This window comes from Phoenix dactylifera, chromosome 9 (assembly GCF_009389715.1).
Source record: "Phoenix dactylifera cultivar Barhee BC4 chromosome 9, palm_55x_up_171113_PBpolish2nd_filt_p, whole genome shotgun sequence".
NCBI lineage: Eukaryota > Viridiplantae > Streptophyta > Magnoliopsida > Arecales > Arecaceae > Phoenix > Phoenix dactylifera.
In genome coordinates, this window is record NC_052400.1 from 22,239,347 (window position 1) to 22,257,549 (window position 18,203).

Sequence of the window (18,203 nt, forward strand, 5' to 3'; positions counted from 1 at the left end):
CTTCGTGGTCGCGTCTCTCCGTCTGAGATGACTTGTTAGGTGGGCTTGGGGATGTTTGCTTATTTCATTACTTTATCTAGATGCAGCGAAGGGAAGGTCCAAAGCCCCTGTATTTATACTTGAGTTAAAATAAATAGATACTTATTTGATTGAGTAAATATGGACTTATAATTGACGATTTAAAATTACAAAAGAAAATTTTCTTTTTTCTAAAAAGACTAGTTAAACCAAGCTAGAAACTAAACTTCTTTGTCTAGACAATAAATGATTTGAGTAAATAAAAAAAATCATGATCATTTGTTGTAAGTAACTATTAGTACGTAGCTAGTATTGGGCAAGTATAATCTACATGGGTGGAAGCATAGATAACTGCAATAAGTTAGATATGTATGATGAATACGGAAGTGTGGATGACCTTGTTAAAGATTGCTTGCAAGAATGGACAAGTTTTAGTTTTTTGATTACTAAGATAGGAGGAAATCTAGCCAAAATTAGGTGAGGGCATGACTTGAACACATTGGTATCAAGCCTTAAAGTCTTTTACTAATTGGATCCAAGCATGTTATTGCCATGGGTAGAATTTATGCCAATTCTTTTCATTTATCTTCCCTATTCTCTTCTTCCCTCTACACTTCTTTCTTATATCTTAGATGCTGAATTTTGAAGAGAGAGAGAGAGAGAGAGAAGAGGAGGAAGTGGAGGGAAGGGAAAGAAGAAAAATAAGGTTGAATTTTGAAAAAACCAAGATATATAGCTCATCCATCTCCATGATTTTTTTTTCTCTCTTCATGTACGTTCTAACATCAAAGTATCTCATGCATGAAATTGGATGAAAGGTTATTAAGTGGAAGTTGCTTCCTAATAATTCAAGTAGCATCAAAATAATACTGAAAGAAGAGGAAGATGCATGTGACTTACCTACTAGTATTCTTGTCCATGACAAGATCATGGCTGCCGCCCACAAAACTTGAATATAAAGATGCAAATTAAGGTCCAAGCTATAGACTATGGCAAAAAAATGTCAGCCCTCTGATTAAGTGGCAAGAAAGTATCGCCGGAGCACCAAACAACAAGGTCATTCCACATGATGGTGATCTAACCTTGTAAACTTCACCATCATACTAATGCAAGGATTTTTTTTTTTAGGTGACAAAGACTCATTGTTTAAGGCCGGTGAAATCCACAACAGCCTATCCAAGTTCCCCTTCTTCTTCTTTTTCTTCTCCTCCTCCTCCCCATAATCTTTCCTTTCCTCCCTAAACCGGTCCCCTTGACACTGTTTATAGGCAGGATAGGTTGGCTAAATCAGGTTGATCCCACTAAGTGACGTACCTAGTTAGGTTGGTTACCTAAGGGAGACGGCACTGGCGGAGTGGTCAAGAAGGTAACGACTTGATAAATTAAATACCAATGGAACCCTCAAGAACAATACTTGTACGAATATCCTCTTCTCCATTTTATTTCCGCTCATTTGCTTAAGACAATAAAATTTCTTGATAATGATTTGGTTTCTCGGTTTTAGTTCAAACTTCATATCTTTACCATTGATTTTAAATTTAAAAGTTAAAATACCAACTATTTATTGAATCTTGAGTTTCCCATAAATTCTATTATGCCAAGATATCGCAAAAATGCAAAAATCCGGTGAAAGTCTTAAAAAGATTAGTCTCTAAGATACATGACCTGTTTTAGTATTATTCAACACCCAGCACCTTGACAGAAGGTTCACAATCCAATCTCGCATGCTTCCAATCATATTGGTGCAAGTACAAAGAGCGATTACAACAACCGGTGAACATCACCTTGTTGCTGAATGTTGATCTCCAGTCAAGGAAAACAGCTCATTGAAAAGTGCGAGCAACCAGTCGAGCAAATATACGTTAGATTGGAAAATTTTGTGCAAAGCACGACATCGCTTTCATCAGCAAGGTGGAGATATCATAATTGAAATTATAAGTTCAAATCCATGATCGGTGAGGCTCTTACAAAATCAGCAAGGTGGGAGATTCTTTTGGTAGGTGCAAGATGTTGGAGATTACACCAAAAGTCCTATTTTTAACTTACTGGCCACACAAATTTATGCAAGCATTCATTGAAATTACAAACTTAAATCAATGATATGTGGTGCTATTACAAGATCAACTTTAGCAAAATGTTGGAGATTACGACGCAGGCAAGTCCACGTGCACAGTTCTAGCAATAAAACATAAGACTTTTTTGGAAAAAAAAATTATATCCATGTATCATACAAAAAAAATCTCTTAATAAACTAACAGAATACTAGATCCTGAAGGAACACTGCAAATGCTAACAAAATTGCAAGCAATCACTGCATTTGCCATTCCGAAATGAAATGGCTTCTCTTTACGGGAAAAATATCGAGCATATATGACCCCACTGCTTAGATTGGCAGTCCAGATAACCAACAAGATCTAATGACATTCCCTTGCCCACCAACCCTGCAATGCAGAAAATCAAGATTAAGAATTTATTTTTCAGAAAAAAAAAAGAGGTAGCAGCTGAGAATGAAGAACTGAATCCATCCAAGTTAACCCAAACATTGATTCAGACTGTGATAGAACATTCACACATACAGTAATTATATATGATTTGAAGGCAAAGGGAAGCACCAAAATGGTAATTTTCTTGAGCTGTGTTCATGCACACCAGGCATATTTGCCTCTCTCTCTCTCTCTCTCTCTCTCTCTCTCTCACACACACACACACACACACACACACACACACGGAGGCAGGGAGGAAGGGAGATGATTTATGTCCAAATTTAATATAGCATAATAGGAAAATATGGTTAACAAATTTGGCAGAGAAACAAAAGAGGGCTCGATATTGCATAGGGAATCAAATACAGAAGTGTGGTTTGTGGATGACAAATGTACTATCTGAGACATGTCAAACTATGTTGGCAGCCAGGAAAAATTGGTTGACAATAAATGGGTGTTTTGTGTCCGATTGGGTAGATGATTACAAAATTATGCTTGTTCTTGTTACATAACAGAAGCGATGATATACCTGTATTGTTGCCACAGGTCTCCTCATTCTATATAGAACTTGGAAGTGACAGGAGGAAGCCACTTCCCAGATGAATGCTGTAGTTCGTAGGTAAAGTCCACATCCATCAACCGGTGATTCTCTTTAGAGCGGGTCATCAAAAAAGAGATCATCACTCTATCCCCTTCATGAACTCTAGGAGGAGGATGCAACAAGAATACCTGGTCACACAACGAGAAAATACTTGTGAATGTTCTTTTAATAAGAAACATTGAGAGCAGTAGAGATTTGATGAGCATCCACCTGTTGGCCCCAATGTGTTGTATTGTCTACGCTGGGAGCAGTGGTCAACTCAATTTCATGCATCGCCGGGTTCTGCACACTACCCTGAACAGTTCAATCAACCAAAAAGTGTCAGTAACCTTTAACATAAACAATACATAATTTATTAGAAAAAGGAAACATACTCGAAAATGGACATCAAACCACCCAGCAAATCCAGATAGTCTTGTCCTGTCCATATTGATTGACAATGAAAATTTTGAAGTAACATTACGAATTTCATCCACAGTGGCCATCAGACAATCAATTTCCTTGATGATAGAAGGGGTTCCTATCACTTGATTCGGATGAAGGTTGCTCCATGATGATGTCTGGAAACATATTATCTATACAGAGTGAGCATATGGACAACAAAATGATATTAAAATAACCATAAAAACGAGTTAAAAAAAAACAGAATATGGAAAAACAAGTGAAGGCCCTGAGGGTCAAAGAATCAAAACAACCAACAAAGAGATAATTCCATATTAGAACTGCTGCATTGGCCACCTAAACAAAGCTGGAGTTCATGGACTCAGAGAAAAAACTTAATGGAGCAAATCTCCTGCTAAGATTTAGCTTCTCTCTTCCAACTGCTGAGTTGCTCCACCAACTTCTTAAGAGAGTCTCATATATATCAAAGACAATAAAGAGACACCTAACCAGAGACCAGATGAGGAATAAGAAACATATATCAAGCATAAAATAAATTGTCCTAAAAGGCATGCACACCATCCACATTTGGCGCCAAAATGTTCGCCATAATATTGACACTACCTGGAAAGTGAAAAAGTACACAGACAACAGACAAAAAACAGTTTTTCCCTGCCCAATGGGTAAGTCATCCAAAATTGAACCTTAGAATTAGTGCTTAATTATGCCCATCAAATCCTTTAGTCCAGCATTGCTTAGCTGGCACGGATGTCGAGTGCCCACTTCCCGAGTTGCCCCAAGTGACAGACATTTGTGCCCATATAAAGAAATTTTAAGAGGAAAAAAAATCAAATATAGATACATTTTGCAATGTAAACAATACCAATAATATGCATACCATGACTACGTTCATACCCATATAGAAGATGCAAGGTTTGCTGGTTATGTCAGGTGTGTTTACACATATACATGCATTCGGGCAATAAAATGGAAAATTCTTGCATATTGGATTCATACTGCAGATTTTCATCATACACTAACCACCCATCTGGTCAGGGACTGTCAGATCCTCACCACAAAGCAAGGCCATTCATATGGAAGGAGTCAACATTTTCTATATTGCAGTCATCTCCTATGATCCCAACCAGTATGCGACCACAAAAACCTTTTGAGAATCAGAAAGTTATAACAATGTAAACTAAATACAAAAGAATTTGTCGCACATGCATGCAATAAACATCAATCAGATAGCATTCCTCTGGATTTAAGACATCTAATGATTTTTCAGATTTTCACTGAACCCAGAACCCACCAATACAGGGTAAATAAATTCATAGTACAACAATCCCACCCTCGCCCCATGCATTCTCAGAACATCTAATTGTATGAAAAGTAGCAAAACCACATTCTTGCAAACATAAAATATTTATAGTTTTAAAAATGAAGGCCACAATTAAGAGGTATCTTTCCTCACCAGCAAGGTGAGTGCATATACCACATTTAGAGCAGTATTATTTATGAGAAGATTCAAAGCAAATGCAAAACATAGTGTGCACCTTTAGATAGTACTTCTCATGCTCTGCATGGTAAGGTTTCGTCAGAACATTCATATTAACCCCATAATGTGTTTCAGTCTCCTCGACAAAATTATACCAGTCATTCATTGCACATTCCAAGTCGTTCATTTTCTGATCTCCTAAACCAGATCTGATCGGTGCTATCCACATACGAGCATGACTGGGGTACCTGAAAAAAGGAAAGACCTCTCAAATCAGGTGCAACCGTATTAAGAGTGTTTGTCAACTGCGATACCAATTCAACATCCATATGTCAAAGTAAGACTAAAAGTACTCGCAGTCAAAACTCTATGTATAAAAAATCATGCTATAACAATAGCCCCAATGACCAAGAATGTGAAAGCACAACTTCACACAGATACATAATAATGCCCAACTCCACTATTGAAAAAACCCAACATCACCTTCACCGGAATGGCATAACAAATAAAACATTGCTATCTAGCCCTCACGATCACATTAAATTCACTTCTATAGAAATTGGGATTCTCTTGATACCATCCACTAAAACATTAATAATTTTTAGTACAAAAACAAGATTTGACGAATCATTCTTTCCAAACACTTAAACATATCATCAATGTAAGGACTTGAGCGGGCATGTGTTTAGTCCCATATCAGCATACACCAGGTAGGTTTTGAGTACTTATACAGAGCCAAGAAACTCAATTAATACCTTCCAGCTAGCTTTTTTGGATGAGGAATTGGGTCGTGACAAATGGTAGCTATGTAGACTAGAGAACACTACAGCACAGATCCGTTTGGATTAACCATGGCTGATCACGATGTTTGTGATTGAATTTGTAGTATCTGTGATTGGATTTGAATAGATTTGGACCCTTAGCCTGGCAAGGACACTAAGGCTTAAATGGAGAAAGTATGTGAGGACTTACACGGGCATATGTTTAGTCCCACATAGGCTATGCACTAGGTAGATCTTGAGTATTTATACAAGGCCAAAAAATCCAAATAACACTTTCTGGCTAGCCTTTTTAGATGAGGTCCTAGGTTATTACAATCAATGTTGTAGCTCATATGATTCTCCTTGCTTTCAACTACAGTACAAGCAGGAATAGGCTAATTGAAGGAAAACACTCAATAAGTGATTGATTTCTAAGCTCTTATTCTTAGCTTTTTTTTCATGGACCTAGGTTTATTGGCAGCATATATAGAAAAAATAAGGAGGTTAACTGTATTACCACTAATATTATCCAGGTCCCTTTTACAAAGCAAAGATCATGGTAAAATCAATTTCAATATAGATAACATGAAGCATAACAATTTTTTGTCAGTAATGTCATGTACGAAGTCACAAAGAGACCTTTGATCCCTTATCCAAGTATAAAGAAAAATACACTTTGACCCCCTCAAGTTTCCGTGAGAAATACTTAGTCACCAAAACTTTAAAAAGTGTCAATTTGCCTCCAAAATTTATTTATTATGACAATACAATCCGGCCCGTTATCTACTCCCTGATGCTATTAACAGACATGCTCAAGAGACTCAAATGCCCTCTATTTAATGACTATTAAGGAAAAAAAAACAACTAACTCCATCTCTCACTCGAATGAACCCTTCATGGGGGTGATTGAAGTACCCCTCAATCCTTTGCCTATGGCCCAACTCCCCTCAACCCCACCAAATTGCCTTCACCATCATCCTCCCCAACCACCTTGCCCCTTTCCTATGCTCTATATCAACTAATTCAATGGCTCCATCGTCTCGCGGAACCTGCCGCCCAGATGAGACTGGCTATGTCATAATTTGTGGCCACACAACGGCCATTGCCGACCTCACCATGCCCTTCTTCCAACCGCTCCCTTGCCCCATACGCCCAAGGCACAATAGCAACTGCATGTGCAACCCCACATGCCCTTCTTTTTCATTTCTACTCTCTATCCCCAATGCCAATTCCCCATAATGTTGCCTCTCCCTCATCCCCACCAAACCCGCCCGCTAGGTCATTGCCTTGCTACCCACGCACTTGGAGGGAGCTAAGATGGAATTCGTGCCATGGCTTACCCCAACAAGTACCATGCCACTAGGCCCGATGTAAGCTCTCCTATCTCTTTGCTATTGCACTGATTTCTAGCTTGTTTCGATGAACATGTTGGATATAAGATGATTGACCATATTTCACAAGATGTGGCAAATTCTTTGAATACAATCCAATCCAAGGCATTGCTAGGAATCAGTAGTTGAATTGCCTGATATTTTGCTGATTCCTAACTTGGTGGGTTTCTTTTATTTGGGGTTATTTAAATTGTGTGATGGAATCAATGCAAATTTGATTGGAAAGCATGCATGCCTATAAGGGAATTCTCTTTTCCCCGAGATGGGAGAGGCAAGGGAGTGAAGAATTTCACAGAAAGCAACTAGGGAGTTGCTGCAATGGGACAAGAATGCTAGATACTAAAGGGTGGTGGAATGGTAAGTGCTAGAGTGGGGTTGAGGGGAATAACCCACTCTTTTCGATGCCACCTCAAATAATAAGAGCAAGTAATAATGAGTTACTACTATCTTGGAAGGGGGAGAAACGGAGAGGCACAAGCAACAATAGTTCATGATCTCCATCCAACCATCGATGAGATGGTGACAACAATGACTCTAGACTTAAGGAGATGCTTGAGGAGACAAGGAAAAGAGTCACAATGATGGTGGTGGTGGAGGAGGCATGGCTCAACAAGCAGCACCACATCAACCTCCGGCTATTAGCATCCAACGCCGCCTTCCATGTGGCATATTTGCCTTCCACATGTCCAGTTGAGATCCTTGGCTATGAGCTCATCAAGAATAATTTCTTCCAGTAGGACTAATAGATCCACGGCCGCTTAACTCATCTTCCACTACATCACCCTCAAATGATCCCTTTGCTTCCTCATTAGCACCCTTCTGGTGCCATTGGCTTCTTGAACAACCTCGCCTTGAGAACATCACCGGCATTGGGTTCGTCATCACCTCCAACATGATTCTTGCCAAGAAGTAACCACCACCTAAATCCAATCAAAATGGTGTCTTTTTTATGATTTAAAAAAATCAGATTTCTTCATTTCTAATGAAAAAATTAGATTTTTCATGATTGCTGATTCAAGTTTCTTGGGTTGGGTGGGAATTTAGAGTTGTAGAGCATGAAATTGAATACTTAAAACATCTTTTATACATTAAGGGATAGGGGTATTTTGGAATAATAGGGTAGTTAGTTATCACGTGATAGTCATGTGATAATACTGTCAAAGGGAGATGGAGAGCTGGACTACATTGACACAACAAAATAATTTTTGGACGCTATTGACACTTTTTAAAACATTGGTGGCTAACCCTGTGTTTGGTTGGGGTCATAAGTGGAAGGATGGATGAAGTTGGAAGAATGGATGGCCTCCATCCACCGTTTGGTTCAAAAATTTTTAGGAAGGATAGATGAAAAGGAGGGATTGCCTATTCATCCGAGCCCACCAATTTGCATCCTTCCAAATTAGAAGGATGCAAGGATGGATGGAGTATGTGAGGGGTGGATTACTATGTTAACAAAATTACCCCTCATTGATTTTTTGATAAAATCTTAACACTTCTTTACTTTTTATTCGTTTTATTTATGTTTTTATTTTACCACTACTATTAACCCTATACCATTAAATTTTATTACTAATTATTTTAATTTTAGTACACAATTTTCATAATTATAAGTAAATAATTAGAATTATCTTCTATTTTTTATTTATATTCACTATTTTTAGTTAAGTATTTATATAAAATTAATTAACTATTTAAATTAACTTATAAATTAATTAGTTATTTATATAATTAATATATATATAAAATAATTCATACATAATTAATTTTAAAATTAAAATTAAATTAATTATAATTAAATAATTATATTTTTATATAATTGTAAATTATAAAGATTATAAGTTTATATATTGCTCTATATCTTTATAAATTGATATTAATAATAATACTTTTTTATCAAAGGATAATTTAGTAAATATGTTATACAAATATCATCCATTTTTTCTTTCATTCCTCCCATACCAAACAGAGAAAGGAATCATTCCCATCCATCCTTCCAATTTCACCAAATACATGGGAGGATGGATGGATAACCCATCCATCTCTCCCTCATCCTTATCCATCCACCTCTCCCTCATCCATCCTTCCTCCCCTATCCATTCTTCCTTCAATCAATCCTTCACAACGAACAGAGGGTAAGTGCTTCTTGCCAAAACTTGAGGGAACCGAAGTATATTTTTCCTAAATATAAAAGAACACATGAATGAATTGTGGCATCTAAGTCAATAAGGCAAAGCGTGAGCTTTTATAGCATGAAGTATAAGAGTCATGTATTTTATTTACTCAAGGATATATAAGAGCTAGTGTGGAAAGAAAAGCGTGGAGCATCTTCAAATCATGCCTAGACTCAAAAATTGGAGTTTTCATTTAAAAAGTAAAAAAAATAATTTTGAGCATGCACAAATGCAAAAAAACTACTATGTGAGATACCGGTCGATGATCGGTTTGGCATGGTATGGACCGTACCGTACCATTTCCAAATGTTCAATCTCTTTTTAATTTTCAAATTTCAAATAAAAGTCGGCAGACGGTTTGCTGACTTCACCAGAAAAAAGTTAGCATATGGTTTGCTAACTTCAAATTTAAATTTAAAATAAAAAAGAGTTCCAAAATAGAGGATCGCAATTGCGATCCTTTGCTTCGTTCCCTTTCTTCCTTGTTCCGCAAAGGATAGAGTGGAAGAGAGGGGGGAGAGGGTGGGATGGAGCGGCGGCCAAAGGGGATGGGGACCTTCGTGAGTAGCAAGGGAAGGGGGAGCAATGTTCGCAAGCAAGGGTTTGGAATCGAGTCGACAGGTGGAGAGAAAGCATAACCGAGGCACAAGGGGAGGGGAGAGCATCGGAACCAAGTCCCAAGGAGGGAGGGGGGTTGAACTATTTTAAAAGGTTGAAATATGCCAGTCGCTGATTGGTTCGGTTCGGCAAACCTTGTCATGCGTCACCAATAGATCCTCCCACACAGAGCCTGGTGTTTAATTACTAGACAAAAATAGTTAACAAAGATAACTATGGGAAAAAAAAAAACTATGTATTCGCTCTCTCTTTCAAGGGAAAAATATCAAAAAGAAAATTAGCCTTCTTTTCTTGAAGTAGATGCACTATCTTTCATTTTCTCCACCTGATCTTTGCAACATGGATTGACCCATGTATTGAACTTCAATGGATTAAAGAATAAGTTGCTGAAAGAAATGGCAGGTAGTGCAGCATGAGGCTAACATAGTAAAGTTCTTGTTTTCTTTTGGACTCGTTTGGTTCACGTGCCTCATGTTTGGTGGAGGTTTCAAAGAAGAGAGATAAAAAAGTAGCTTTTCTATGAAAATAAGTTTCCCACATTTCATGGAAAAGAAAAAACCATGCGAGATACGAAAAGGCCACTTTCTTACAAGCTGAAAATTGTGGTAATTTTTTTCCCAGAAATACCCATAAGCCATCATGATATTCTTAATAGCTATTTTTAATAGTTAATCTTAAACTATTAAAAATTACCGCAATATAAAGAACTTATCTAACTATTAAAAATTGTTAGAACTCTAAAAACTCAACCCAATAAAAAAATTTAGTACCTATTTTTAAATATTTAAAAATATTTTTATTTTTTAAAAATTTAAAAATAGCAATTAAAAATTATGCATGTGATGTTTTATAGGTATTTTATATAATTTTATTAAGGGCATAATAGGTATTTTACACAACTTTTCAAAAAAGTAGATACTCGACCAAACATAAGTCATTTTGAAAAGTGTGTTTCCTATATCACTTTCGTATAGTCAACCAAACATACAAAAATCATTTTTCCAAATATCATATATCTAGGCATCAGCTTTCTAGAAAAAATATTACCGTGAGGTAAAATTCTTTCCGCACACCAAATAAGACCTTGTTTAATATGCACTCTTGCAAGCACTTCTTAATTCCTCTTTCTACTTGTAGTACTTCTCTTTTACCCCCATGCTCAAACAATTTTCTTGCATATTGCAACATCTTATCCTTGAACAATTTTTCACATTATTTTTGTGAGCATTTAATTGAAAGTATCACTATCATTATAAACACTTTCTCATTCCAGGCCCTATTCCCTCCACTACACTTAAACTGATATTTATCAATGGCCCTTTACTACCTACATCTCTATTCATTTTAAATATACATTTTCCATCTATTTTGTGAAATTTCATATCCTTCAACTGTGGCAATCATGGTACACCGTATCCGTCAGTACTAATGCGTACTAGGCATATAGTATCGAACTGGTATGGGTACTCAATATGCCAAAATCGATTTCTATATTGGGCGTACTGACACTGTACCAAGATTTTACTGGTACAGGCTTCGACATCGAGATGGCGAACCTTGGAGCAACATTTGAATCTTGATTGAAACAACCACATCCAATAACAAAATATAAAGCATAAAATGGGCACTTCGCATGAACTTCTTAATTCAAGCCATGTGCCACCCCACAGTTTTCCACGAGTATTCTGATGTTTTTAAATTGTCTCTGCTTGAGGCACAATTAAGTTAGTTTTTCTTTCCTTTCTCTCTCTAAAAAATGGTTGAAGATTCTTATAATGAAGTTGCTCCCCAAACTAATGAAATATGATCTTTGAACAGCAACCAAGCCTATTGGATCAACAACAGGTGTAGTTTAGGAATCTATTTTTGGCATGTTAGTTGTACAACAAATTCATACAACTGACCCTAAGTGGTTTAGGATTAAGGCTTGGTTGGGTTGAGTTCAGTTGTTAGTTTACAAAAAATTCATTATGATGTCAAAATTTAAGGTCGCCACGGAAGCCAACAACTTAATCTAGAATACAACTTAATCTAGAATAGAGCTAAAATTTTGGATTTGAATCAAGAAATTATACACAAAATCATTAAATTGAACCAATTTATTTCATTGATGGTGCAATTATTTGTTGTTATGACCTTAGTCCAACATATGTATTTCAATTTTTCGTTCTTTTACTTCTGATTACCAATTTCTTCACTATCCTTTCAGCAATAAGCACCAAGACCACTTGCACATTTTCCCTTCCACACATTATAATGCTACTTTCTGCATTGAGAAGCACAAGCATATGAGAACCACTATCACACTCTGATTGGTAATAGCATTATTAGGAGAGATGTCAGAATATAAAAGGCAGAGGGTTGCCACCTTTGCCCATCATCTTTTTCCCCTAATAATGTAGGAGAGGCAGAAGCAGGGCCCTACCTTTTATTTGAATGAAGACAGAAATTGACCCAGGTTTCTAGTATCGATGTTTAGAGACTTTACCCATCAAAAATTTTAAGCCATGCAAGTTGTCACTATTTGTTAAAGGGTTGATGTCAGAATAACAACCAGTCCAATTCCTCCAATATGGAACCTTCTTTGATCTAGAGTTGCACTCCATGCCCAACCAAATTTTTAATTTTCATAAAACAAGGCTAAGTTGTCTATTCAGACTAAAATCCTATTATTTACTAATTAGAACAACATATGATGACAACATCATAGGATGTCCTCTCTAAGCATAATCAAATAGCAAGAAGATCAAAAGACCTACTATATTTCTCTCTTTATTTTAACTATTTTAGCTTAGATAGCTTTTTACAAGAAAAAAAAGAATTGTAGAAAGATAGTATGGAAATGGGGGGAAAATAATCAAGAGAAATGGTTATAAGATCCAATTCAGTATTCCTCTCTGTTCAGCACAGAGCTACATGCTGAAGTGATGGCAAGTGTCATAGTAGTGCAACTAAAACTCCATAGAATACAAGCAGCAAATAACACTGAAGGTTACACTAGTATATCTGATCTTATGGTATGTTTTCACTAGAATAAGTGATAATGGAGCACTACAGCAATATTTGTCATGTAAGTTTAATGATAAACCAGCCATATTGGAGAACTGAAATATCCACAAACGTGAAAAGGGCCGAAGTGGGTATATTTTGACAAATTGTTCGGGGAAAAGATCTCTACAAGTCCAGCAATCATTGGTTGAGCCACTGTCTTTGAAAATTCTCCCACAGATTTATGATGGACCCACCAAAGATAACATAGTGTTTTCTAGACTTGCATGGACCATAGTTTTTTTTCCTCTTTTTTTACTTGTTTTGTGTTCACACTCCTTGCATGTGCAGTACTTTAGACAAATAAGATGTGTGGTATTTTTAGGGATGGCCTGAAGATGGCAATGACCTGGTTCATAAAATTGGAATAGAAAAAAAAAAAAAAAACACCACCAATACAACTGAAAATAAGAATTCACGTGCACTGAGAGAGACGGAGCATCGGCAGCTTACATTATTCCATCGGGTTTCAGCCAACGGTCACGTGCACATATTACGGAGTCTAACATCGACTCCCGCAGAAGAAAATATCCCATCCACTCCGAGATTATAACATCAACTGTAGACAGAACCAAACCCATAAGATCAACCCAAATTTTATGGTCATGTATTATGAAGATGATTATTGAGTTCTTGCAGTGCCAGTATGGGTAACCGCTGACCTTTCTCAGGCAAGACAACATCTTCCATCGAACTTTCGACCACTTCAACAATGTCACCGACATTGTTCGCTTTAACAAGCTCACGGGCATGGTCGGACATCTTGGTAGCTTCGACAGCATACACCTTCTTCGCACCAGCTTGCGCGCACCAGATTGCAAGAATACCGCTACCCGTGCCAACATCCAGCACAACCTATGCGTTCCACCAAATCACCAAATTAAACCCAGATTTTCAAGAACACAACTTATTGATGCAAAATTTCAGGACAAACACGAAAACCCTAGGTCAAGGAATCTTAACAACTCAGGCTAAAACTCGGGAATACAAGAAAGAGAGCAGAACAAGAAGAACAGATAGAAGAAGGGGAGGGAAAGAAAGATAGAGGGGTGGGACCTTTCCGCGGAAGTGGTGCTTGTTCTGGAAAACGGCGTTGTGGTAGGCGTCCATCCGGACACGGTCGGAAAGCATCTCCTTCTGGTGGTAGAGGAAGGCATAGGTGCAGAAGTAGTTCGCGTAGTCCACGCCCTTGTCCACGGCCGCGGCCCTGCCCGCAGACGGATCCGACGATCCGTTCGCCAAGCTCGCCATCGACGCCATGAGATCTGCGAACGGAATAGAGAGGGGAGCGAAGGGAGGAGCGGGGGCCGGGAAGCGGGCGTAAGGCGGAGTAGAGGCCCTTTTATAATGGCATCGACCGACCCCTAGGGCTTGTTCCCTTCTCGGTCGGTGGGCGGGAATGGGGAACCATTTGGAGGTCCACCGAACTAGTCCGTGGGATTCTCATCGGACCACGGATGGGTGGGCTAGCTCGCTTGAATTGAACTTCCTACGGGTAGATTACGAAACAAATCTCGCGTTTTATGGCAAATTTTTTCGTTGATTTCTTTGCTGCGCTTGCATGCTGCCATGTCATTGAGAACCTTTAATGTGATGATGGAGCATGATATAGAAGATCTTTTTTTTTTCCTCTTTTTTCAAGATATTTGGGATATGTGGCTTTTTTTTTTTTTTTACGTTCCAAGTATATTAATGCAAAGTTTACAATATCAATACCAAATTTTATATCAGTACTATGCAAATATCAGGATGGATATATCTAGATAGAAATCGGTATGGCAGGACATCTCCAATTCTCTTGAGTTCTAGTTCGACATGTGTATGGCACGGTATTGTCGTGTTATAATGCAGTACACATCATAGGATATTTTTTAAAATTTTTGTTTATGTACAAGTAAATAAGAGAGATACTAGAGAGCAAGTTAATTCTCCAAGAGCTTCCATTTTCAAAATCAAATGTTGACCATAAAAATAATGGTTATGTCTAACCATAACTTCGATTCTAAAATGGCTTTATAGAATTTATGGCTTCATGGGAAAACTCCATGAGAGCCTTTGCATAAGCTATCAACAAAAGGCAATTTCTAGCGGGCTTTCCAAATATGTTGAAGCTATAGCTTAAATGTAAGTTCGACGGTAATATAGAAAAAGCCATGGGCTAAAAATAATTCTTATGGATGACAAAAGATAGCGAATTATGTTCCAGCTTGAATTCAAACCATCTGATTTCGTATCAAGCAAGCATTCTCAATCATCGAAATAAATGCTTGGTAACAATATTGTTTTAGTAATTTATTAAATATATTATGCCATTCAATGATGTAGAAAAAGTGGTATCTCCTGAGCGATTTGTTGGTAACGGCCTGCACACCGGAAGTAGCCTTCCTGGGTATTATTAACCCTTAAGTCCCGATAACCGGCAGATGTATCCATACAACGTAGTATGCGATCGAATTTGCGGACTTACCACGTAAAACCTGCTTGCTACATGCTTTAATAATAACAAAGCCATTATTTAACCCTCTTAACCTGTTTGTATCGACTTCTTAAATCTTAATTTAGACATATACTGTGTTCTCAGCCCGAAATTAGCAATAATTTTAATTTTATGCCAAAAGTTGAAGTTATGATGTCTCGGGCCTAACTTTCTCTCAAAGAAAGAACAAACTCTTAAGGAAAGAACCATAAAAGCTAGTTGGGGGGGACATGGAGGAAGTTCCCGCATGATGTTGGTTTCTTGAGATATGTATGTATGTTATCTTGGTCATACTAGTATCCCTCCTGTAGAGTTCATCTTAATGTTTCTTCGAATATGCCTCGTAGTTTGGCAAATTTTTGAAATGGTTGGACAGCCTCGTTCCAATCTGGGGACATAAATAGTTGTCGATTGATTGCCTTATGATCAGGTCTCTCCCTAGCATCGCTCGGAATAAATAATCGCAGACATTTTGCAATTATATACTTGGAATGTTTGCTTTTAAGTTGTTTAAATAGCTAGTTATATCGGATTGATTGCTCAGGTTGCCTGAATCAATGGTAGAAGGGATGCTACCAATTTTCAAGTTAGAGCTTGATGGGTGGTGGATGATGTTACCTAGTACAAATCCATTATTTATATTATAATATAATAACAACTTTGTCCACCTTCATTCTACTTTCTATTTTAATTTTTATTTTCTATTTTTATTGCTTAATATTATTTATTATTCTGATTTAATCTATAATTTAGTAAACATGTATCATGCTTACTTACATGCTATTGTGTATGTGTGTCTATATCTATTCTAATATATAGCATGGACTCTAGAGATCTTGTGCTTAAGGCGCATTATTTGTCATCGTTTATACTTTTTTTTGGGGCGTGTGACATTTCACACTTTCTCTATCTACATCGGCTCTATATATCTAAAATATTGTTCCATTGTAAACATCTAGAAACCATTTCAAGTATAAACTCTTCTAAAAGCTCATAAATTTGTCTTTGCATTTTCCACCACATTTCAATGTCCTTGTTTTTACGCCACATGCATCACACGTCCCATACTCTAATATATTTATGAGATAGACTATCTTTTGTTTGTGAGGAGAGTATGCCTACTCCTCTTGATTTCAAAATCAAGAATGAGACATTGATCAAAAATTCATATGAATGATCTATGTTTTATATCACTGCAAACATCTAGAAATAAAAAGTTAACAAGTTTTGAAGAGCTCTAACCTAAACGTCAAATGAGCGCAAGAATGAATAATTAAAATGGCATAAGATCATATTTTGTTATAATACAAGTATTAGAATCTATTAATGTTTATTTTATACAAAGTATAACATATGTAGATCATGATCAATTAGGTGCTTTTCAATTTCAATACTCTATCTATCATTGTATCTTAGCATATTGGGACAATGAAATCCGCTCGTTTTTGTATTTACATGATACATAAGATTAAAGATTATTATAATATATAATTTTTAGTTTCAAATATTTTTCTCATTTTTGATGCTCCGTTATTGACTTTAGAATTGAGATGAGTAGGAAGGCAAATGGGTCGAGTCGGGTCAGATCCTGGGTGACCCAATTCGATCCGATTTTTTGTTCGAGTTCTAATTTTGGATCCAGATCCGATCCGGGTGAAGATCGGGTCGGGTCGGATCCGAGTTGGGTTCGGGTCAGGTTCGAATCCAAATTGGATCTATTTTTTTGTGCTTTTGGAAAAAAATTTGGACAAATCTAATTTGGTCATATCGTAATTATGAGGTGCTGGGTGACCCATGACTTGAAAGACTTGATGACCCATGACTTTAACTAAGTCGGTTTGCAAGCCAAATTTCATATCACACCCTATGTGACTGATTGGACGGAACTTGGTGTCTCCCTGCTCCCCTCTCAGGAGGACAAAAAAAAAACCTAGACCTTCTTCCAAAATCCAATTCCATCGCAGAAAACTGGCACATGGCCAGATGGCCTATATTCAGTTCAGTGTTCCCTCACTTCCTCCCTGCAAGAGTTAAAAAAAACAGAAGGAAAAAAAAAAACCAGCTACCGAGACACCAGAGGTATCAACAGTGTAATAGATCGAGAGAGAATCCTGACGGACTACACGACCCACACACATACAAAAAAAAAAAACTCTTTTGCTTCCCCCTCCCCTCTCTCTCTCTGGGTCCATTCGGGTCGGATCAGATTCGCTCGCTAAACCCAGATCCGACCCATAAAATGATTCAGATCCAATTTTAGGACCTGACCGAAACCCATGGATCCTAAAATTCAGATTGGGTCGGGTCTACGCGGGTCGGGCCGGATCAGGTCTCGGGTCGACCCGACCCATTTGCAGCCTTAGAGACGAGTAGATATGATCTCGTATAGAAAGTTTCATGCATATACATTTATATATTGTTTGATTATACAGTCCTTGTTTTTCTCGACATGAGAAGGAGGAATTTATTCCTGATGGAATTTTGGACCATTCAATTAAGTCATACTCTTTACACCCAAAATAACTAATTATAATGAATCGACAAGGATTTATTGAGTTGTTTATATATTGATATGCACAACCGGCCATGCCTTGTTTGGGTAGTTTATATCTAGAATCACAAGTCTAAGACAAGATACTAAGATACGAGAAGTTACTTAACCGTGGATAACCGCTATGAAGGAAGGTACCAGGGAAACAAATCATCAAAATAGAATAATTATTGCCGCATATAACTACTAATTTGCATCATACAAGA

The 18,203-nt window shown here is 37.3% G+C and overlaps 1 protein-coding gene across 1 annotated transcript; it reads right to left on the minus strand.

The window, feature by feature from the left end:
* Positions 1-2,076: 2,076 nt before the first annotated feature.
* LOC103703948 (protein arginine N-methyltransferase PRMT10) lies at positions 2,077-14,301 on the minus strand. Its single transcript, XM_008787044.3, has 8 exons — positions 14,027-14,301; positions 13,633-13,825; positions 13,424-13,529; positions 5,040-5,229; positions 3,477-3,662; positions 3,313-3,396; positions 3,031-3,230; positions 2,077-2,459 (listed from the first exon to the last, which is right to left on the minus strand). Exons 1-7 carry the CDS (start codon positions 14,228-14,230, stop codon positions 3,054-3,056), a joined length of 1,140 nt encoding a protein of 379 aa, XP_008785266.2. The 5' UTR covers positions 14,231-14,301; the 3' UTR covers positions 2,077-2,459; positions 3,031-3,053.
* Positions 14,302-18,203: the final 3,902 nt, after the last annotated feature.